Raw genomic sequence first — 24,444 nt, 5'->3', positions numbered from 1 at the left:
CGTCCAAATCGTCCAAATCGCGCTGCTCTAATCGCGCTTGAGGCGCCGCAGAACTTCCCGACGTTGCTTGAAGCGCGTCCACCATAGACTTTGTATGTAAASYTSYTGCYCCTGACGCTGAAATCGCGTTCGGTGTGAACGCACCATAAGGCTAACCTCACAGGTACCTACCTGACCCTAAAACTAACCTAAACTCAATTCACACCTTGGTCCTAAACCCAACCCCCAAACCCAAAATGGAGTTCCACCGTATTAGGACTACTGGTCTTGGTGTGCATACTGGAAACGGTCCTAAATAAGTAACAAAAACAAGTACACACACACACACACACACACACACACACACACTTCAGTTTGAAGTGCAGGTTGCTGGTTTTTCTTATTACAACTCAGTTAAACTCTTAGTTTCATGTTTTTTCAGACACACAGTGAGGTGCAGTTTGTGCTCTTTGTCTTGAGCAATAATTCATCTCTGTGTGTAACTCTGTGAGAAAACTGAACAAAATGACTCAAATGACCTGAACAGTGTTTCTTCACTTTCTCTCTTGTTCCACCTTCAAGCACCTTATCTATTTTTTTGAGAGCACACAGTTCTTTGTGTTGATGAAGAGGCAGGTTAATGGAAAAGAATACTGTAGTTATCTTTCTGCATTTGTCTTTGTCTGTATGTTTTACTTTTGTTTCAGAGTCATATATCTGCTGTTTGTCAGCTGCAGCTCCTTTGTTTCTGTTTCATGCCCTTTATCCCTTCTTTGTGCTGAACTACACGTGCACTCTTATCTGTGCTTCTTGAAATGCCTCACAGGTTCAGTTTAAAAGGAAGCGCTGTAGGTTTCCTATCAGGTTTCATGGTTTTACAGAAGCTGGGTCAGATTAAAGACTTTATCAAATGTATGAATTTGAAGAAAAGAAATGCACAAATACACAGTGAAAGAGGAGACACTTCTGAATGCCACAGAAGGTGCTTTAGTTGGCTGAACATAGTTTGAAATGTTGGTGTTGTCTTCTCTTTTTGTTCCTGCTCTTCTTCATTTTTTGGGAAATCCATATTTTTAAATGGACATCTAATTAATCACACAAAAACAAAACTGAACAAACATAATGAAAAGCTTTTACCTGCACAGCATAATACTGAAGCTTTACAGAAAAAAAATAAACAGTGCAATTTCTTTTGAAAATCTTTAGATTTTTGTGTGTTTGCGTTTTCTAGCATTTGTTATCTTGTAGGGCCCATTTCCCCAAATTTCACTACCTTGTGAGGACCTACTGCTCTTTATGGGGCTCAGAGTCACAGCTTTATTGGAACACATTTCAGGCATCAAATACAAAATGAGTGAATATTTGCAAAAAAATATCAATGAATTGTATTTTTTTGAACATTGAATATCTTGTCTTTTTAGTGAATTCAGTTGAGTACAGGCTGAAAGGATTTGCAAATCATGGTATTGTGTTTTTATTTCTTTTACACAACATTCCAACTTCACTGGAATTAAGGCTGCATTTCCTTACTTTTTCCAAACTATTTATATCTAAACAACATATAAACAGGAAGCTCCATCACTTGAAAAAACGCTCTCCTGACACCACCCTCTCTTCACTGCTACAGTTTCTCTTGTATTTGGCAGGTAAAGGCTCCCACATACTCAGGTGTACTGTGTGCAGTCCATGAGCCGCACATTTAGTCCGCGGACGTTAGAGGCTTCATACTTGAGCGTAGTGACCAGCTGACAATTTCTTTAATTTTTCGCAATTTCGGTCATGGCATTAAGGACGAGGCGGAAGATATAGTTAGCATTTTAGCTTTAAAGGAGACCAATTATGGGTGCTAGAATTTTTTATGGTATGTCTGTGGGCTATCCAGACCATGTTCATTCAAATAAATGCACAAAATAATTCTCGGATAATAAAATTTACCATTTTCTAGTTCTGCCTGCTCTGACTTCTGTTCAGAAGAGCTGTTTATGTTGATGAGCTCTGTTGGTAACGCCCTCCAAAAATCTCTTGACATTAACTCCGCCCTCCAAAGCCAGCGTTTACGTTAGCATGGCTAATAATAGCAGAAGCTCCGTTGTACAACCGTATGAGACCCTGAGGCAGAGTCGTGGTCCCAGCTTCTTTTTTTTCTCTCCCTCCTTTGCTCTGCGCTCACTCTGCATGCTGTTACCAGAGCAGGGAGCAGCAGCGGTCAAAATACCTCAGAAACTAGAACAAATAGGCTTTAACAAGGCTTTAATAAGCTAAACAATAGAGGTACATGAGAAAATGTGTTCATAACGAACGAAAATAAATAAATAATTAAATTGCGTCCGTGCTGATCTCAAACCCTGGTCTCCCACTCTCTGGTCCAACACTCTACCCATTGACCTATTGGAGGCTTGTTGTGAAATGAGCTGCACAATGCACAACAACAACCGTGACTGCTTTTTATACTGAGGAGGTGGAGTCTCATTTGGGGGTTGCTAGGTAAGGAGCTGAACGCAGGTTCCGGTGGCTTGTAATGGCTTGTGACATCACAAAATGACGGAAGTATAAAACTTGTCGTTAATACACATTAAAAATACATTTACTTACAGTAAATATGCCCCTGGGTGCATTTTTTTTTTGGTCCTAGGACTGTTTTTTTAAGAAGTACACACCCAAAGTTGAGTAAAAAAAACCTTTAAAAAGTGAATTTTGCATAACAGGTCCCCTTTAAAACAACAAAAGAAAAGAACTACCTTACCCAGGATCTGAGCTATTTCCTCCCACGAATTTGTTGCTCACTGAAAGTCTTTAGATTCCTTCATTAACGCACCACAAAGTTTTCTAATCTCCTCCATGAGACGCTCTTCAAATTTCCACTCCATTTCGTCCACAAATGACACTGATTCTCAACTTTATCAGCTTGGTGTCGCATCCAAAACAGTTCGACGTGAACTCGCCGGGCAGTTTATTGTGCGACACCGCAGAAGCGGACGTAAAAATTGATCTCTGCATGGACCAGTTCGGCAGACGGCTGCTTCGAGTCTGCATTGAGACCGCGCGGAGCGAAGTACGCCCGAGTATGTGGGGCTTTTACCTTCCTTCATTCATTTAATAAAAAATATGCTTATTTAACATATTTGACTTATTATTAAAGCAGATCATAAACAAATCATAATTCGATGTAAATAAAGGATTGAAAAATACACTTCATCTTACACAAACATTACAGATGCACAAAATCTGCTCATTTTGAACACTTAGTAGCATGCCAAGTAATACATGCTGTAAGAAGACAAACAGCAGTATTTTTAGCAAAATAAAACTTACGGGGAGCACTGAGGAGGATTTTATTTGCTGCAGACACAAGATGTCTTCTAACAGTTAAATAGTAGTTAATCTGCATAAACAGGTTAAAACTCCATCACTTTGTTACCAGTCTTCATTACAGGTTTTCACTATTGCTAAAACACATTTCACGTAACCGTCCTGTTTTCCCAAAACTCTAAACATAAACCACTTTTCTCAAATTACAAACACGAAACATTTTCTTTTCTTCTCAAAACCCAAACATTCACAGCAAAACAGTTGCTCATATTCCGTAAATCTGTTCTTGAGATTGTTTTTGTACAGTTCCCTGAGATCTGTTGAGACTTGGTGTTGTATAAAAAAATGTAATTGACTTGTGATGTTGCATTTTTATTATAAAAGTCCACCATAATCACTGGGCAGCATCACATTGTTGACTTGTGTTGGGTCTTCGAGAACTCCGTCTGTGGACATCAAGCTGACAGTGACAACAATCTCAAAGTTGACATTGTCAGCAATGAAACTCTGATTTCTCAGCATGTGATTGCAATATTTTGTTGGACCACCTTTAGCATTGATTATGGCACACATTCTCTGTGGCATTGTTTGGACAAGCTTCTGCAATGTCAAAAGATTTACAGTATCTCCACCCAGTGTTGCATTAATTTTTCACCAAGGTCTTGCATTTCAGTATGAAAGCTGCATTATCTCAGGAAATCAAAACAAAGTTCCATCATTATTCTACACAGTGAATGATGCACAGGTCTAATTGAAACACAGCAGATTAACATCATTGGTGCAGAAATGACTTTCATTGAAGAGGAGGATGCAGAAAAACCTCTCACTGGCACACAAAACATCCAGGGAGAATAATGTTGACTCTGCCTCATCCTACAAACTTGGATGTGTTAAAAGTTTTATCCACAAGGTTCAAGTATTCAACATAGAACCTGTTCCCAAAAACTGACATCCGCCACTCAGCATATATGAGGAGGTTTTAGAGCTTCGCCTCTTACTCCATGCAGACATCACTGAACCTGTGGACACATGAATAGATGAGTCTTCTAATGGTGGCCGTGGCACAAAAACATAAAGGAGACTTGAGGCTTTGTGTTGATTTCTCTGAATAAAGGTGTGATAATGCACTCTCACCCTCTGCCTCATATGGAGGACTTGTTGACAGAACTGGCTGGTGCCGCATGTTGTAGTCAGGTTCATTGAAACTCAGCTCATGCGTCTCTACACCTTGATTGTCAGTTTTACTGCTTTTACAAAAAGACTTTCAGTTCACACAAGGCCTTTAAAAATAAGCTATAAGCTAGCTGTAGGATGGAAGAATTAGTCAACTGATGAATTATTGGAGAATCGTGACTCTCAGTTCAGTCAAACGACTTAAAAGTTTTAAATGTAATTGTTGAGGACATCACTAAGATCTAATGTTTCACAATAACATGTCAGTAGATAAAAATGTTGCAAATGTCAAATATTAGATCCAGTTTATTTGGTGTAAAATACAGACATGATAAGAGGGAGTTGAGATGGAGAAGTCTGGGTAAGAAAAAGGTAGATATCAAATCTCAGAGATAAAAAGAGAAGTTTTCAGTAATGCAGAACATCTTAAAATGCAGATTACTCATTTATGACCAGCTCTTCAATTGTGTTTGTGTTTCATTTTAAAAAGTCTTTAAAAATCCCTTTCCTAGACCACATTTTTACCTTTTTTATTTTACAGCTAAATGACAGGCGAGGTTTGCTTCCTGCTAAAGACTCGAGACAAAGCTTTTAGAAAAGGAGATGAGTCAGCTGCAAAACTGCAAAAAACAACTTGACTCAGGGGATTAAGAGAGCAAAAACAATAACGCACTGAGGATCAAAACAGCTTTGCATATAACCAGGATGAAAACCATCAGTGGCAGGTAGTTCAAGCCATCGCTGACTACAAAGACCCCCCACAGATCTGTGACATCGACCCCTCTCTCCCTGACTGGAGAAATGATTTGAAGCAATAAACACTCTGTCCTATGAAGCCACACCAGGAACACAAGGTTTGCCTCACAGTGTGAAAAGTATTTTCTCACATCAACCCCCTCAGGGCTGCTGGAGCAGTGAACACACCTGGACGAGCCCTCAGACACTCTATTGACCAGCTGGGAGACGTCTTCACAGCCATGTTTAACAAATCTCTGTTATCCCCAAATGTCTCAAATCTGCCACCAATATTCATCAACAGATCCTCTGAGTCATGTCTGAATGACTATCACCCCACAGCTCTGACTCCCATCATCATAAAATGCTTTGAGAGGCTAGGCATGCTCTCCTGCCTCATACCTTTAACCCCCATCAGTTCATCAGAGCAGCTGACTGGTGTGCGGGACAGTGTTGGGTGGGCTAACAGATCTATTCTGACACAAAGTGCAGCCGTGACTGGTTCTGATTGACAGCTTTATAACAGACATATGGTACGCAGTACTGGACTGTACTGGTTTACCTTCACCCCTGGTGACCCCTGAGACTAATCAGAACAAAATGGTTTCTGCTGCTGGTTATACTTAAAACTGTAATGTGTCCTTACGAAAATATCTATAAAACACCCTGGTAACACCCCTAAGGGCGGTTCCTCTTACATCAGCACTGGTGCATTGTAAAGTAAACAAGACTTTATTTATCCTATGGAGGACAAACACATTTAGTACAGACATGTTGATTCTATTACTGTATAAAAGTATAACATTTAAGGCTGTATCTAAAATTCAGTTAATCAGTCAGAAAATTTCACTCAATTTATACAGTGCTAAATCACAACAAATGTCGTCTCAGCTTTATGTATAAAACATGTAATAATAATAAAAAAATAAAACAATAAATATAAAGAAGCCAGCATATCGTGTTGAATCTTCATTTCAACATAGCCTCACATCCTGAGCGACACATTGGTGACAGAGGAGAGGAAAATCTCCCTTTTTAACAGGAGGATACCTCCTGCAGAACCAGAACCAGGCTCAGGACCGGTTGGGTTCGGGGGACAGGAAAGAGACAGAGAAACACCGTAGGACTGGTCCCGCAACAACTGGTCCAGAAGTCCAGCACTCTGGGCTTTAACACACAATTCTGCACTGAAGACAGGGAGGAGAACCACCAGCAGCATCACGCTGGTATCAGCTCTCCTCAGGGCTGTGTGCCTGGCACTCTCCTCTTCATTCTGCTGACACGTGAATGCACTGGTTCAGCTTGAACCACATCATGAAGTCTGCAGATGACACCCACCACCACCACACATACAGTCCTGCTCACCATTATTGGCACCCCTTCATGGTTTGCATAGCTGAGTGAATATCTTCAGAAATAAATGGAAATGTTCAAAACTTATTTCAACAGGATCTTTCAATTTCAGGTCCAAAGTAATTTAACGAAGACAATTACCATTTCAACATAAATATTTTAATTCCAAAGGACAAAACAGAAAACCAGCATGTGCACTAATATTGACACCCCTCTTAATATTTGGTTGCGCAGCCTTTGGCAGCAATGACAGCCTCCAAACATTTCTTATATCCATCTATAAGCTTCTTGCACTTCTCGGGTGGCATTTTCTCCCACACTTCTTTTGCAATATGCTCAAACTCTTGTAAATTTGCAGGGTTCCTTTCACCAATGGCAGATTTCAGCTCCACCCAAAGATTTTCAATTGGATTGAGATCAGGACTCATTGCTGGCCATTTTAAAACAGTCCATTTTTCCCTTTCAACCAGGCCTGTGTGCTTTTGGAGGTGTGCTTTGGGTCGTTGTCTTGCTGGAGGACCCAGGATCTTCGCCGCAAACCAAGTTTCCTTACACTGGGCAAGACATTTCGCTCCAGAATTGCTTGATAATCTTCTGATTTCATGATGCCTGTGATACGGTCAAGGCCTCCAGTACCAGATGCTGCAAAGCAGCCCCATAGCATTATGGATCCTCCACCATGCTTGACTGTTGGTATGGTGTTCTTTTCTTTAAAGGATTCGTTGCGCCATCTGTAAACATATCGTCTGTGTGAATTACCGAAAAGCTCCACTTTTGTTTCATCCGTCCATAAAACGTTGTCCCAGAAGGATTGAGGTTTGTCCAGGTTCTCTTTTGTAATTTTATATCCTAACCCGGACCATTTACCTTAAAATTAACATCACACCTGACCCTAAAACTAACCTAAATTCAATTCACACTTTGGTTCTAAACCTAACCCCCACCTGAAATTAGCATCTGCACCCGTGGGGACTGGGCATTGGTCCCCACAAGGCTGCCTTTTTCTGGAAAATGTTTCCCATCATGCAGCAAAAACGTGCCCACAGAGTAAGGAGAGAGCGGTGTAGAACAACTCATTTCCCTTCCTGCAGTGACAACTACTATCTCAGCCTCCTCTCTCCCTCTTCAGTTTTTCAAATATCTCTTCCTCCACATCCTAACTCTCTTCTCTCTGCATGCCTGTTCAGATATTCTCCACTGTGCCTTTTTTATTCATTTTCCTCCCCCTGGTTGTTGTAGTTGCCATTATTATTACTCTCATTCCATCTCCAGCTCCCATCACCTCAGCAGAGAGCAACACTCAGTGTACCATTTCTGTAATGAGACACGTTGACCACTGACACAAAAACTTGCAAAGTTAATGTTTTTTGAAAATGACATTCATTTGCTAAAATAATCTTTCTGGTATGCTAATACAACTCATTGTGTCTACATGTAATATAGCTTTGAAGTTGTCTTTGTTATTAGACAGTTAATTTATGTCTCCTTGGACATTTCAACATGTAGAAGAGTGTGACTAAAAACAGCAGCAGAGTGGGGAGTTGTGGTCAGTTTGTCCTCCAGCAGTATAAGTCTATAGCAGCAGAACTAAGGAATAACTCAGAAAACCAACCCTAACTATAGGATTTATCAAAAAGGAAAGTCTTCAGTCTAATCTTAAATGTAGACTGAGTGTCAGCCTCATGGACAGAAACTGGAAGTTGGTTCCACAAGAGAGGAGCTTGATAAGTGAAAGCTCTGCCTCCCATTCTACTTTTAGAAACTCAAGGAACCACAAGTAAACCTGCCACTAGGAAGCAGAAGCCAGTACGTCTCTTGCTCTGACCTCAAGCAGGGATAAATGGGGAGGGTTGCATCAGGACGGGCAAGTCAAGAGTGAATACTGAAGGTAGAAACTCTAAAGCCGGGTTCCCACCAAACACGTTTTGAGCAGAAAAAATGCTCCCAACGCCTCCAGTTGGATGCACTATGTTCAGACCGGGACGCAGACTAGAGGTGCATCTGAAGAGGGAGGAGCATCTTGTTTTTTTTTACCGGACAGTCCTTAATGACGGTGAAATAAAGATAAAATAAAGAAAATGGCTTTGTTTTATTTACTAAAGAGCAAGTAAACGTTGCACACAGAATATAATTAATTCACCAGATAATTCAGAGGCGATTTGTTCAGTTAGTTTTGCCACTCCAGGGGCTGCGAGCTGACAGACTTTTTTTTGTCCCGAGCTCAGCGAGCTGTTGACCCACATCGGTGCTGATATCTCCAGCCAGAACACCAACTGCAAACGGTCAATTTCAGCTTAAGAGCTGCTGTCCGTCTGTGTCGGGTTCAGGAAACCGTCACGTGGAAAAATTATTCTCTCTGAAAGGTTGCTGCTGCGTGTCGAGCAGCCGCTGCTTTGGACACACCGCATGCACGGAAAATGCTCTGCCGCATCCTACCGCTACCTTGCGTGCTTCTCTAAACTGGTAAAATGCGCCGGGGTGGGGGGCACTGATTGGTGGGCCTTATGCCCAGATATCCCTTTTTCAGATAAAATGGGGGTCCGGGGCAGGGGGGCATAGATTGTGGGCCTGATTTCATCAGAGCTAAACAACAAAATAAATCTGAAGCTCCTACGTTTAAAAGTTTCTGAGTTATAAGCATTTTTACATGTCCAGACATCCCCTCTTTGAAAGGAGCCCCCTCTTCAAATATGGGGTGTATCATAAAACCGTTGGCTGGCGCAGTGTCTGTCAGACTCATCTACAGTCCTGACAAGTTTCATGTTGATCGGTGCAGCCGTTTTTGTGCTACGATTGACCAAAAATCACTGAAAACAAACAAAAAAAGTACGAAAACAATATGATTCCCGCTTACGCTTCGCGTGCAGGGGTCATAATAAAACGGACTCTGCCTGGAGGACGATTAGTGAGGAAATCAGCATGTTTGATAAGTTATCGAAACTATGGTTGAAAGGCTCCTCCTCTCGAGCATCTAAAGAAGCGCGTCATGTTCACATCAAATGCGTCTGGCCTCACTGGACACCAGCATCGAGACGCGTGCATTTTGAGATATTTGGAGGCACGCAACGCATTTGGTGTAAACGTAGCATAATGCCCCATTTACATGATGCCGATTTTGTGTAAAATTGCAGGTTTTTGCAGACGACCGTGTACACGACACCAGCCATTGTTCTCTCTGAAATTAGAGGTTTCTTAATCACGGTTTCAGAGTGGAGATTTTCAGGAGCACCCCCTGCAGAGGTGTGATATTCTCCACTGGTGTGAAAGGGTGCATGTGCAAACAGCCGGCACACAAGCAATTAAGGCAAAAGTTTCTTACAAACTAACAGTAATTACAATAAATTACAGGCAGCAGTGTGTTTTTTTTATGTTACTCACCCTTTTCAGCTTGTAAGGCAAAAACACAAAGAGCATGCTAGGTTCAAAGGAATGTTAGTTTATTCACTAGGTTTGGACATAACTATGATCATGCAGCCGCTGCATGTTCAGTGCCTGTGTGAGATCGGCATCAGGGTTGCCAGATAAAAACAAAAAGTTGATTTTTGCCCCTTATTTTCTGTGCACATTTTTGAAACCGACTTGAAGCACACTACTTAGCTGAGCTAATCTAATGTCTTAATTTTCCTTTACATTTAAGTGGAATGATCTACCACTACATGTCAGACAGTCTCCTTCACTCGCTGCCTTCAAATCTCGCTTAAAAACACACTACTACTCCCTTGCCTTTGAGTCTGAGTGAGATGTTGCAAAACCTCACTGTGTATCATAACTTTGTTCTATATGTACTGTAAATATAAATGCTCCATGTTTTTTATTTGTATTTTGACTGTATTTTTACTGTAATTTCAACTATGTTGTGTTGTTTCTGTCTACTGTACAGCACTTTGGTTGGCCTTGTGCTTTTAAAGTGCTTTGAAATAATCTCTGGATGTTGTGGAATCTGCTACCAAAAATAGTAAATACCATACCATACCACTTTTATTTATAGAGGTCACTTACATCAAGGTCATTTTTATGCTCAAGTGATATCTGTTATAACTTTTCATCTCATGGTAACTAGTTATGTGTGGGTCATGCAGACAAAATACGAGTGGTCTATATGAGAATTTGTGTTTGAGGTTAGAAAAGGACAGTGTGGGGTGTGTCTATGTGTGTATGTGTGTGTGTGAGTGTGTGTGTGTGTGTGGGGGGGGGTTGGATATTGGGCTGAGTTAGGTGAATTACACATGAATGATTCTGAATGGATCTTTGTGTGAGTTTGTGTCTCTGTTGGTTTAGTCTTAGTTTAAACCAGCCAACTACTGACAAGAAAAATAATATCTCCTACAGTGGGTTGATACATAAATAAGACATGACAGACCAAATAAATTTCTGTTAAGTTCTCTGTCGATCTTTTTTTTACCTCTTTAACTCAGTGTGAATGTGTGATAAAAAGGCACAGTATACTGACTTTCAGTTGAGTCAGGGTTTGTTTCAGGGAAGTACAACTGCAGAGAAACAGCAATATACAGTATATGATATAGCGAGTTAAAGTTAACTTTGAAAAAGCAGCAGCTTGGGAGCACCGTCAGTGGTTTTCATGGTTTATCTGTATCCTGTTGGTTTTATTTACTTATTTTTGACACTGACTTTGTGTGTCCTGATAAAGTCTGACTGCAGGCTCTAATTGTAGACATTTATTAATTGTCATAATGCGAGTTGTGCTGAAAGCAGGACTGAAATGCTTTTATCGTTGACAGCTTCCTTATAGCCAACGGACCTAATTGTTCTTAGAGCTCGGTGAACTCTATAAAGACTTTTGACATTGAAAAGAACATCACTCATCTTTTTTTTCTCTTGTCTATTCTTCTCAATCTGCAGCCCCTCAGAGCTCTGGAAATCAGGACAGCAGCTACCAAAAGCAATCTAATGGTGGGAAATAGCCCTTTAGGTCTACAATTTAACAACTCTATTCCACACAGCTCTTACTGCACTCCTCTCTCATTTTGGTCCTTAGAGTGTTTTGACTTCAAATGAAAACTAATGTCCCAAAACCAAACTTCCATTCAACAAATCCAGCTCTGATTTACCCCTGCAGCCAGTCAGAACACCCCCTCCCCTCACCCCAGTTTGTCTCCTGAATCCTCTCTTTACAAGTTCTTTTGTCTGTAGAAAGCAGAGGTGTTTATTCAGTTCCACCCAACACATTTTCTCCACTCTCTATCTCCTTCAATAAAAGAAAGCATTGTGTATCCCTAACCTTCCATTCGCCTCAATTTGATGACAAAAGCTGAGACAGAAGCAGCAGGAGGGAGGAGGTGCTCCTTTCAGCGACGCAGTGGAGTGTTGAGGATTGCTGAGAGAGGCTCTTTGATGAGCAACAGGCGAGTGCAGGACACAGGAGGCTGGTGGCGTGCACACCTCAAATCAGGCCCGGAGTGGCTAATCGGGATTATCTGGACTTCTCCCAGTGGGCCGGACTGATGTTTGGGCCGCAAGGGCCGGTCAGATCACTTCTATGACTTTCCGTTTGCCAGCCATTTATATGGCTTGCCATACCACCAGGGCTGCCTCCGCCTCTCGTATCCAAGTAGGGGTCTCTGCGGACGAGTGGGCGTGTCACAAGGAAAGGCGATTCTAAAGCGACACACCTGATTTGACGGACTTTGTTAAAGGGACACACCTGACTGGACAAGCAAAAAAGGGGCGATACTGTACGGCACCACCTGATTGGACAAGAACAAAAGGGGCGTTACTGTACGGCACCACCTGATTGGACAAGAACAAAAGGGGCGTTACTGTACGGCACCACTTTTTCTGGAGAACCCTACTTGGGTCACATTTCACCTGGTTAACCTTAGTGTTGGGGTCAGGGTCAGGCTGTAAAGACATTGAGCAGGGTCTAAAGATACCGTCATGTAGGCCTCGTAGCCCACAGTGTTTATGCTTTTAACACGCCCACTCTTGTGACACGCCCACTTTTATTCCGCAGATAACCCCTTCTCCCTCGTAGCCCACAGTGTTAATGCTTTTGACACGCCCACTCTTTTGACATGCCCACTCTTTTGACACGCCCACTTTGATTCCGCAGATAACCCCTTCTCGTATCGGCAGCTCTCATATTTTTTTCTTTTCTTTTTTCTTTCTTGTTGTTTTGCGCTCTGACGTAACACAGCACACGCGGCCGGTCAGTAGTGTTTGAAGAGCGAGCGTCGGAGCGTGGCGTGCCGGAGAAAGCTAAAAAAGAGGAAAGCTACGGAAACTGACGCAGCTAATGTGCTAAATTAGCAACTTTTTCAGTTAAAGGAGGAGGTCGTGGTTTGAGGACGATGAAACGGGTAAGACAACATGTTGAACTGTGTCTTCAAACTACCATTCAAATTAGTTAATTATCAAGTCAGTAACATAACGTTATGATGCGACACCACATAACTGGGAAACAGTCTTGTAGCTTCTCCGAGTCATAACCAAAATACAGAACCATCTTGCTCAGAGCCACACGTCCAGAGTGAGCAGGTATGATCCCTCATTGACTGAATATTATTAGAATTAATATAATGATGAGTATGATGTGGACCTGCTTTATATGAAAAGTGCTCTGAGAAGTTTCAGTACATTTATGTAACTGAGCTGATGGTCAGAAAGCTTTGTAAAAGATTTGTGCTGAGAATTATTTAAAAAGTGATTTCGTGTCAGAAGCAGAGTCAGGATCCAGTAGTGATGAGGGGAACAGGTGAGCTGCAGAGTTTGAACAAAAGTGTTAGTTTCACCACTTTCCCGGCCCAAACAGTAGAAACCTGTTGTATTTTTATAATTAAAAGTAAGATAATATACACAAAGCCCACAATTAAAAGGGAATAAGACGAAAGTAATATGAATTAAACCTGCATATTTTGACATTAAATATGTATTAAATGGTCAAAATGTGTTTTCCCAAATCAAATGTGCTAAAGATTTACGTCTCACAGCCAGAAGGTCCTGGATTCAATGCCTGGTTTCGACCCAGGGTCTTTCTGTCTGGAGTTTGCCTGTTCTTGTTCTCATGTGGGTTTCCTCCAGGTGCTCCAGTTTTCCCCACAGACCAAAAACATGTACAACAGGTCACTTTCAGGTCTGGGCTTCCTTGTAAAATACATCACTAATCTCAATGGGTTTGCCTGGTTAAATAACAATAAATAAATCCATCTCATACTGTATTCTGATATTTCTTTGAAAGCTACTCTTGTGCAGAGGGAAAAAGATAAGAAAATGGCATCATTAGAATATTATAACAAACTTGAAGCACAGTGGAATATGTTTTTACTCTTTATTCATAAGGATTAGATATCTGCAAACACTAATTTGTTTGATATTTGATATTACATAAAAATAAATTCTGATGTAAAGAATAGTGTAGAGATTTAACTTGTTCTCATATTTGTAAAATCTAAGTTATGATGGAACTGTTTCCTTGTAGAGGAAAAATAGCTGATAGTGTTATTAGAAAGTCCAACACTTTTTTATATTTTTTAATTGAATATTTTCTTTATTCCTTTATTTCACTGCACCTATATGAAAAAATATATATAGTCTAGATTCTGATATTGTTGAAAAGGATGTGTTGTAAATAATTGTGGAGATGTGCACTTATGATGAAATACATCTACATTGTGAAGCAACACCACTTGCACTGAATTGAAAATATTTTTGTAAAATACGCTGAACTACAAGGCTTTACAGAATAGTGCATATTATCAATTAGTTAGAGGTTATAAAAAACACTTTAATAATAATACGTCATGATCTATAGTGGGCCGGTCGGAGGCTTCAAACTCCAGGGCTGAAAATGAGCCCACTCCGGCCCTGCCTCAAATCCTGCAATCAATCATATTTAGCAGGCGACAAAGGTGCTGGCAGAACACCAGGTGATCCAGAGCCAGAACGCTGAAACGAAACAACAATGGAAAGTGTTGCATCCTTTCCCCCCCCCCCCCCCAACTTTTAGCTGTCAAGATCGTCTGCATGTTTGTTTTAGTGTGTTGTTAAATGTAATAATTTCATCAAAACCCGCTGTGCCTATGTCATGAAAACTGCAGACAACTGGAACGATTGCTATCATCGAGATAATCTCACCGTAAACACATTAAACTCAAATTATTTTTCTTCATGTTCACACTGTTGCAGTAAAGCTTCTGCAAAGAAGGCAGAAACTGCAAAAAAAGTTTGGATGATCTTAAACCTGCAGCAAAGGAGCAATATTTAGAAAAAAACTGCAACTTACTGGCAGCTCTGATAACTACAGTAAAGTATCAATCTGTAATCTGTTCAGAATTATAAATATGTTATCATTCCACACAGTTTCCTAACAAAGCTTCTTAATTTATTGTTTTTACTTGTTTATAAAAAATAATTGATATTTATTCGTGTTTACTTGAAAGTACATTTTGACAGTTTTTGTCTTCACTGATTGGTTCCTCAGCGACAGTAACATAAAAACAACTCTCCTCAACAGATGTCTGAGCATTCCAAGTCATTATATCCATTACATTCTAGAACACTTGCTGAATCCAGAATGCCAACTGAGAACACAAGAGCCAAGCAATCAGTAGAAAGAAAAGTTTATTTCTTATAGATGTTAATAGGAACCCTGGGGAGATCAGTGGATGAGTGGCAGAAGTCAATATCCAGAACTGATACTCAGGGTAGATTGTGAAGCAGAGTCTGAAGCTTACAAGGTGTGTCTTGAGTAGGCTCAGGAGGGAGAGGTCCAGATGATTCCAGGGGAGGTGGCTGTCAGACCAATATGACTCGGTAGGCAGGTTGAAAGAGTGGCAGACATGGACCAGAGGCTAGATGGGAGGACTTAGTGGGAAAGGTAGTTTCCAAGATGGTAGGTGGAGGTTCCAGGAGCAAGGAAGAAGATTACCTCAGAGGAGATTCAGTCCACACAAAAACAAGGGCAAACTTGCTGATCTTGGGAGTAGGAAGCTCTGAAGAACAAAAGGGAGAGTACAGGTTACTGACACAAGGTACACAATGAGCAACTCTAAGAGCCAGACAAAGTACCATAGAATGGGCAATGTTCCAGCGAAGAACAGAAGCTCCAAACCAGCCTTAAATACACAGGGAGTCTAGTTAAGTTAACAAGCCACAGCCGCCCTGCCACTCAGGGACTAAAAGAGAGAACACTGACAGCACTACACCCCAGAATCCTCACAGTAACTCCCCCTCAAGTATCGCCACTTGGTGATCTCCAGTGATTTTCTGGGTGGCTTCTGGGTCTAAAGTGAAAGAGCATGTTATCCAGGAGCACACTTCTGGGCCATACTCCTCCCAATCAACTAAAAACTGAGAACCGCAACCCCTGCTGCGGACATCCAAAATGCAATTCACAGTGAAAGCAGAAAGACCATAAATGGTACGGGCAAGAGGGGGAGGTTGGCAGGTGGGCAAAGTGTTATGATTGGCTTTTTGGTGTTCATGTTTGATGATTGGCTGCCTCATTGTTTCCTGCACCACTGCACACCTGAGGAAGATTCTCCTAATGAGCCACTGGGGCTTTATAAGGCATCCTGACTGTCAGATCTTCGCTGATACATCTTACCATTCTGGTAGTATCGAAGCCACACTCAGTTTCTAAGTTTAGAAGATTGTACTTACCTTCATGTCCTGCTTCCTAAGGTGGGTTTACCTCACTGACGGTTCCTCTCCTTGTGCCTGCAAAGAAAAGAGACTTCCAATCAGGTTTGACAATCATTACCTCCTGCCAAAACCAAACGCCTCGAACACCTCTTCATGTTTATGCCACGCTGCCTAAAAGGAACTCACCTGTGTTTTTGGATTCCTCCTCCGTTCTGTGTTGCTCACCTCCAGAAGACCTGTAAGACAAGAAACACTTTAATTAACATTCAAACCATCTCTGAAAAGAAAGACTGAACCTTTCAAAATACTCACCTCATCTCCTCATTCCCTTACAGCTGATGACCCACTACCCTGCACCTGTAAATAAAAAGCACTTAAATTTTTTATTCATGTCTTCTGGTCTGGTTCTTAGTTCCGCTGACTGTTGAACAATTTTGTAAATCATGTCACAAAGAGGACTTTCAGAGACTGGTTTAATCTAGGAAACATGAAAAGTAGGGTGGATTCTCCCCCCCTCCCTTTTTTTTATCCTTTTGGCCACTTCAGTAGAAAACAAAACTGAATGTTAGTTTCTTAATTTCTGCATCATCAGTGGCTTTTTTATATATAATGCTATAGTAAGAAATAAAAAGTAGAAGAGAAATATAAGAACAGTAAAGATGCAAGCAAATCATGTGTGTCAGCTTGTTCCAAAACAGTTGTAATTGTTGATTTGGCACCCCCCTACTTGGCCTTGAAGGCTGGGTATATCAAACTCTCCATGGGTGTTTTGTCAACTGATGCTCAGCCCATCTCTCCCTCCTCCCACTCCCCTGTGTGAACTGGAATCTGGAAACATTGCTGAAAGTCGCACAGATGCACAATAACAGCACTGTTCTAGACTATAGCTGGGTGGTGCTGTTCAGAGACTGGTCACAGACGGTTTTATTTTCAGATGCTCACACATGTGCATACAACATTTCATGGTTTCAGATACACTTCTCTCATCTCTCAATGTCTTTGCTCATAGGTACTTGTGTTACCCCCGCCCTCACCCGATCTTTGCTCTGCAGAGGGTTTTTTTCTGCAAATACCATAGTGTGTCACTTTTTATTGACATGTGATGTTGGCTTTTTCCCTCCTCATCTATCCTTATGTGGTATTTTATTTTTCTTTTTTAAGGGTAGCGCCTCCTCATGATGTCCTTTCATGATGATGATCCTTGCTTTGTGCAGGGTCTATGGCTGCATGACCTGGGGGCACCTGTTCTCCTATGTTTATTTTCTGTCATCTTGTGAACGGGTGTTCTGAACTATTATTTACCCTTGGGATCAGTAAAGTTTCATTCATTCATTCATTCATTCATTCATTCATTCATTCATTCATTCATTCATTCATTCATTCATTCATTCATTCATTCATTCATATTCAATCCACAACAAATGTTGGCTCCAGGAGGAAGGGATGTGAGCCTTGTATGGGGAGCAACTATCTGACTATAGTTCTTAACAAAGCGTCTGTAAAAGTTTTCAAATCCAAGAAAATGCTGCAGTTGCTTACGATCTCTGGGAAGGGGCCACTCCATCACTGCCTTGATCTTCTATGGGTCGGTCCAAACCTGCCCACTCAAAGATAAACCCAAGGAAAGAGACTGAGGAAACATTAAACTCACATTTTTCAGCTTTAATGAAAAGATTGTTCTCCAGTAATTATTGTAGAATTGCCCTCACCTGAATTAGGTGTTGCTGTGGGTCATGAGAGTAAATCAGGGTGTTGTCCAAATAAACGAACATGGAAATATTCAAGAAATCCCTCAACTTATCATTGACTAAAGCTTGAAAGACTGCAGGGGCTTTAGTTAGGCCATCCATCCATCCATTTTCTGTACACGCTTATTCCTTTCAGGGTTGCGTGGGTCACTGGTGCCCATATCCAGCAGTCACAGTGCAAGGGGCGGGGTACACCCTGGACAGGTAGAAAATAGTTAGGCCATAAGGCATGAAAAGGTATCTTGAAGGCAGTCTTCCACTCATCACCTTTTCTGATCTGAACCAAATGGTAGACGTTGCAGAGATCTAGTTTAGTGAAAATGGTGGAAGAATGTAACTGTTCAAAAACTGAATCAATGAGGAGGAGAGGATATTTAATTTTAACAGTGATTTGGTTGACTCCCCTGTAATAAATACAGGGTTGGAAAGATTTATCCTTTTGTTCTACAAAGAAGAAGACCGCACCCAATGGAGAAGTAGAAGGACAAATGATTCAATGTAGTTCTTGGTGGTGATCTTTTCTGAGCCTGAGAGTTCATATAACTGATTAGAGGGTAAGAGGGCACCAGGGAGGGTGTCTATGACACAATCGTAGTGCCGGGGGCTGAAGAGACAGGGCTCTAAACTTATTTATTGAAAGCTGGGGCGATGTCAAGTGTAAGATCGACTTCTTCAGGTAATTTCAGTACACTGGTTGAACGGAGACACAATTAGGAGCAATTAGTGCGCCGGCCTTCAATTTTTTTTACACAGTTAATAATGGGGTTGTGTTTTTTTAACCAAGGGTTACCCAAGAATGACTTGAGAAAGGGAAGAGGAGAAAACAAAACAAAAAAACCTTCTCATGATGGTTGCCAGACATTATAACGTGAAGCTTAGATGTCTTAAGAGTTAGCTATGGTTTGACCTGAGACACAAAGAGGTTGGATATAAGTGCAGTTTGATGCAGAAAACTGGCTTTTCAAAATAAGACACCATAAGATGGACAACTTTTGTTGAAATCCCAGCTGTATTAATCATTATATGGATATATTTCCACACAAATGCTGTCAGAATGTATAGTTCTGTTTGGGAAGCAGATGGCAACATGTATCATGAAGCATATGTGTACAGACCTGATACACATGGATTTTATTTTGAAATCAGAAGTTTCAAAAAGACGACAGAGATACAGTTTGAACCATAGATATCAAAAGCCTTATGTTTCCAGTTGTTTGTCTTTCACAGAATTAATTATTTTTTGCTCTGACTTCACTTCCACATTTATCACTATATTTATTGGGGTGCAAGTGAACAGCTGCAAATTGCACACTGCAGCGCAGTGTAAAGCAGGGCACGGCTAACGGCAAGTCTGCATTGTGAAATAAATCCTCCACATTTTTCAGGCTTACCCTCGAAGAACTCAGATGGCTGAACATCCGGTTCACGGCCCACAAGTTTCGAAGTGGAGTGACTCAGGTCAGGACTGGCGGGCGGAGGTGCATCTGGTAAAGGTAAAAGTTGAGCTAGTTGGTGATTAATAGTAGTCATCACACCCCCCATTTTCTCCATATGGGCCTTGGTGGTGGTCTGCTGATCTAAAATTTGCTGGAGAGTAAGATCATGTTGGTCAATACGTTGACTTTGGGCTGTTAAACACTGCCACTCAGGGACTGAAAAAGAGAACACTGACAAAACAACACCCTAGGATCCTCACAATATCACAGCTAGAGCACCTGGATTTTTTGGTAACATGTAGATGTGCATGTCATGCAGCTCAGGCCACAGGGTGGATGTGGATTCTTATTGCTGTTGATCCATGATATTGAGGGGTGGTCTGTAAGTCTTTCTCATGCTCTGACCAACTGTGGCATCATTTAACACAACAGTAATTGAACATTTATCGATATATTAGCAGAAAAAACAATGCAAGCTTCTGTTTAAGACTGCAGTTACACCAGGATGGCAAACGTCACGTGAAAACGTTTTATATGTTTTTGTGTTTATGATCCTGTCAGGATCTGGTTTTAATAAAAGAAAGCGGAGTATTGAGAGAGCTCTGTCTGAGTCTGTGTTTCTGCAGTCTTCACGTGGATCTGGGTGAAGGCTGGTTTATACTTCTTGTCGCATGTCTTTTACCCCCTGCTGAGTGGAAAAAAGGTTGCGCAACTTCCGTCTGTAATCCCGCTGCGATACCCCGGTGACAACTCTCCTGTACTTTGCCCCCAGTCAGCACTCCGAGATGCGGAGGATGCGGCTCGGAGCGCGTGATTGGTTCAAAGTTTGTGGGCATTTTTTGTGCTGTGTGACACCGCTACTCACTTCCAGAGGCTGGTTTTTGTTTCTAAACATGGATAATTTCGAAGAGAAACTCACCGAGGCAGTCCGGAGGTATAACCATCTGTGACTCCTCTACTGCGTCTGTGCGTGCTGAAGGTGAGGGGAGATCCAGTGGGTAAAAAAAAAAGGATCCGGTGGGCAAGTTCGTCAAAACGAGCAGCGGACATTTGAAAATAGGAAAGTGTTTTTCGTCATCCATCTCCCGCATCTGTTGAACCAACAAGCTAAACTCGCAACTAGCAGTTATTTACATGCTAAGCTATGCGCGTGACGTATGCGGTGGGAGGACAGAGGGAGGGATTACTATAATGTATCCCCCATTTCTTTTCCCAGTATAAACACTCAATGCTGTCGGTGACACACACGCAATTACGTCATCGCTGGGCCACAGCCGCACGTCTTGCATGAAGTGTAAACAAAGCTTTAGTGCACCATTACCAGTAAGAACACCCCCCCCCCCCCCACACACACACACACACTTAACTCCTGAGAAATGTCACTCTTACAATCATTGACATGTTTCCATGTGAGTCTCAGAATTAGTCAAACCTCTTGTCTTAGTTGTGCCCCCCTCCCCTCTCTCCGGCAGAGCAGAGAGGAGGATGATGGAAGGACGAGAAGTGGGATCAGACTGACGAGCATGTAGCTTCCTGACACATCTGTTAGCTTCCTGACACATTTGTGTTCACGCTGCCAGGATTTGACTTTACATTGATATCACGGTTAAGTTTCAGCCGTCTGAGTCCTGCCGGTGGCAAGGAATAAGAAATTATTCAGTTTTTTTTTTACTAACAGCAAGTATGTGCTTGTAAACTCTAACTTTAATTTCCATCTGTTACAGCAACGCCTGAAGCAAAATGAGCCATGTTTCATTCAGAATCCCTTCACTGCAGGATGTAAAAAACTGGTTTTCAGTCAGAAACAAGAAGTATTTTAACAGAGATGTGAGATTTGACTGTGTTCAATAAATGATTAAGAAAAATCATGTCAGTTAGGAGGAATCTTTTTTTTACAAGGGCTGCCAATGTCAAGAGCTGTGTCCTGATAAGTTGAAAACTTTTTCATCAAAAATTCTTAAAAGTTACCAGACCTGAAGAGAAATCTCTTATTTTGTTTCTCTCCACAACAGTTAGGTTTGTTTCTGCTTAAATACGATGATCACATGAATATTTATCTATCTTTCCTTAATCTCTGGCTAGTTTCTCAGTCTGCACTGATGAAAATCATCCTCACAACATGCAGAAGTGGAATCATTTTCTCCACCGGAAACATTTTACTGACCACTATATTTCTCTTTGTGTGTGACTTTTCCCTTGGTTAAGAATGGTTTCAATGGCAGGTAAAATAGTTGTGAGGCCACAAAAAGCTCTGTCTCAATTGTTTGCTGAAAGAACGTGGAAGACTTGAAGGAATATTTTAACAGAATACAGATGTCCTCTTCTTTGTTGATTTGAACCTCTGATGTCAGGACTCAGAACATCTATAAGAAGTCATTTATTTGTCATTTAGATGACAACATCTACCTGTGGCATGCCAAGTGTTTTATTCTGTGCACAAATTGTTGATATTGGGGTTTTATGTGTTTTATTTTATGGTTGAAGAGGCGAAGGAAAATTTTTACCTTGGTGGACAATCAAGTTTTTTATTTTTATCTTAATTTTATCTTTACAAACCTCTTCAGTACAATCAAATCATACAAATCATTCCCAACAATGTAAGAAAATAAATGACTGTGTAGGAGTTTGACAATTTACTGTACATTTGTTCTTCTACATGGAGGACTGAACTGACTTAATTAAAAATAAAACAGAAATATATAAATGGACTAAGTGATTTAAAAAAGAACTTAAGCTCAAGTTTTAACATTTAATTGACATTTATACATATTTTTCCAGCTTATTTACAATAAATTATATATATTTTTGCATATAATCTACATTTTTCTGTTTATAAAAATATGTTTTTGTTGTATCTCATTTTATTTGTACCTGCATTTGTGTCTCTTAAATATTTTGATTTAGATTTTTCATTGTGTTTTAGACAATTCATGGTCATTGATGGCCTCTAACATCTAATATTTGATTCCTATAATAAAGCTATTCACTTTGCTGCAGGAGGGTGAGTGCTGGGGTAGTTGGAACTTTCCATTGTCAGTTCTTTTCCATTGTTTAAAAAAATGAGAAAAAAATGCAGTTGATACTTTGATTTCTCTTGAGAAACAGTTATGTAATCTGCTGCCTGCTAAACTCCAGGAACATTACGCCACATAGCTAAAGTTACAGGTTAAGTTGTCTCCCTCTGATAATGACATTTAGAGCAGTCTAGCAGCAACTCGCATGCCGTGCTGTCCCCGACAGTCCTGTAGTACAATATGAACGAGTTTTTTTCCCTGTAAAAAAAACAGTGAGCTCTGGAACCAGAATATATAGTAAAGAACCTCAGAAACTGACTCCAGCTCACCTGTTTCAGGAGTTTCACAGGTGTTATCAGAGAGTTTTTCTAAAAAACTGTATATATATTATGTATGTTGATCCTCTCAAATCTCTTGGCTCTGGATTATTTACCTGCTGTATTTTCATGTCAGCCGGCTCTCTTAGGGTCAGACCCTATGTTTGTGCAGCCAGTTAATGACTGGGACCACAGCTGCCACACTTTCCTCTGCAGCCAGGGGAAAGTGTCAGAGCTGATTGTAGCTGGGCTGAACCTCAACACTGAAAACAGGAAGGACAGGAGGAGGAACACTTATCAGCCACAGCACCTCGGTGCTAATTTGGCATAAAACTGGTCTCACAGGAGGAAAATCAGTTATTCGTCTGTGTGCACATCCTTACCTACTCGCCTCGTCGTTCTCCCTCTGGGAAATTTGCTCCTCCAACTCTACTCCCTCATTTATCTTGGCTGCGCTGCTTCCTGCTGCGCACATTTATCCCTCGAACATCCTCCATTCGCTTTATTTAACTTCCTTCACTCTGCCTCCATCATCCATTGTCTGTTTCTGACATTCAGCCTCAGTCCTCCAGCTGCAGGTCTGTCTGCAGGCAGCCAAGCAGCTGCAGAAGGAACAGCAGGTCCTCTGAATGTCAGCAGCTCACCATCCAGCTCCATTTAAGTGATCAAACCAGCTCAGAGACCATAAATTAACTGATTATGTGGCCTAATTAAGATCGCTCACAGCTCATTAATGTGGGTAAATTCCTGCAGCTGGGATGACTTTGCTGTAATCTGAGAACACAGATATCTCTATGTGATATGAAGTGTGCTTGTGTCCCTTGTTCTTTTGGGTTTAGAAGCTTTTAGGTAAATATTGTAGAAGATTCAAAAAACAGCTGCAGGAGGAAGCAGAAGATTTAAACTATCTGGTTCCAGGTGTGTAAAGATAACATTCCCAACAAAACTGTACAAAATAAATCCAAATAACACACATGTTCTTTGCTTCTCATGTAAAGCCCTTTATTTAATGTCTGTGGCAACAAACAGCTACAGTCTGGATCTCCATGCTGCAGGCTGAGTGCTTTCCCTGGGCAAAGGACAGCGAGACAGGCCGGTTGTTGAGCTCCGCGTCCCAGGGGAGGAGCCAAAACTACTGCACCTGAATGCACATTATCAGACAGACAAATGAGTGCCTTTCAACCTAGGAGGTAGAGGAGGGACAGTCTAGACACAATGTATGGGACTGATCACCTCTAATAAAGGCCATTTAATGTATTGACAACATTTGAAGCGGATGCACAAGGAAATCGCTTCAGTCCGCACTAACCAACAGGGACACGTTTTACAGTAGTTTGTCCTTAGGCCCCGCGCTGGCTATTCATGTTCTCTGTGTTCAAAACTTTTTAATTTCAACCAAAAACTTAAGAGCATCAACCAAAGATTTCTGACGGTGAAAAAAAAGTTTCTATCTTGCAAAACTTTTTGATTTGATTTTTTTAACATTGAAATTTATTTTTTGTTTGGTTGAAATTATTATTATTTTTTGGTTGAAACTACTTTTTTGCTTGAACAATTAAAAAAAACACAAATAACCTCCATACTGTACCAGTTAGTTTCAATGGGCCTCATGCAAGAACATGTTCGTATTCTTCTCCTAAATTTCTCTTACTTTTGTTCGTACGAAGGGTTCGTACAAACATGCCACGTCAGATTCAACAAACTCTTCTATCTTCAGGAAAAGTGTGTAAATTCACCTGTTCGTATCCAGCTGCTCGTGCACGCGAGAGGAGATTAGCAT

The 24,444-nt window shown here is 41.1% G+C and overlaps 1 protein-coding gene across 2 annotated transcripts in view; it reads left to right on the top strand.

The window, feature by feature from the left end:
* The window catches only part of LOC106529326 (vertebrate ancient opsin), a 130,130-nt gene that overhangs the window by 42,861 nt on the left and 62,825 nt on the right, over positions 1–24,444 (top strand). Inside the window, exon 3 of one of the 2 annotated variants that reach the window (XM_014024721.1) lies at positions 19,283–19,390. The exons of the other annotated variant lie outside the window; for it this stretch is intronic. Coding sequence (XP_013880175.1) covers positions 19,283–19,390 — 108 coding nt within the window. The remainder of the gene's footprint in view (positions 1–19,282; positions 19,391–24,444) is intronic. 2 annotated transcript variants of the gene reach the window in all.

This window comes from Austrofundulus limnaeus, unplaced genomic scaffold (assembly GCF_001266775.1).
Source record: "Austrofundulus limnaeus strain Quisiro unplaced genomic scaffold, Austrofundulus_limnaeus-1.0 Scaffold437, whole genome shotgun sequence".
NCBI classification, from domain to species: domain Eukaryota; kingdom Metazoa; phylum Chordata; class Actinopteri; order Cyprinodontiformes; family Rivulidae; genus Austrofundulus; species Austrofundulus limnaeus.
This window is presented reverse-complemented; position numbering and strand designations above follow the sequence as displayed.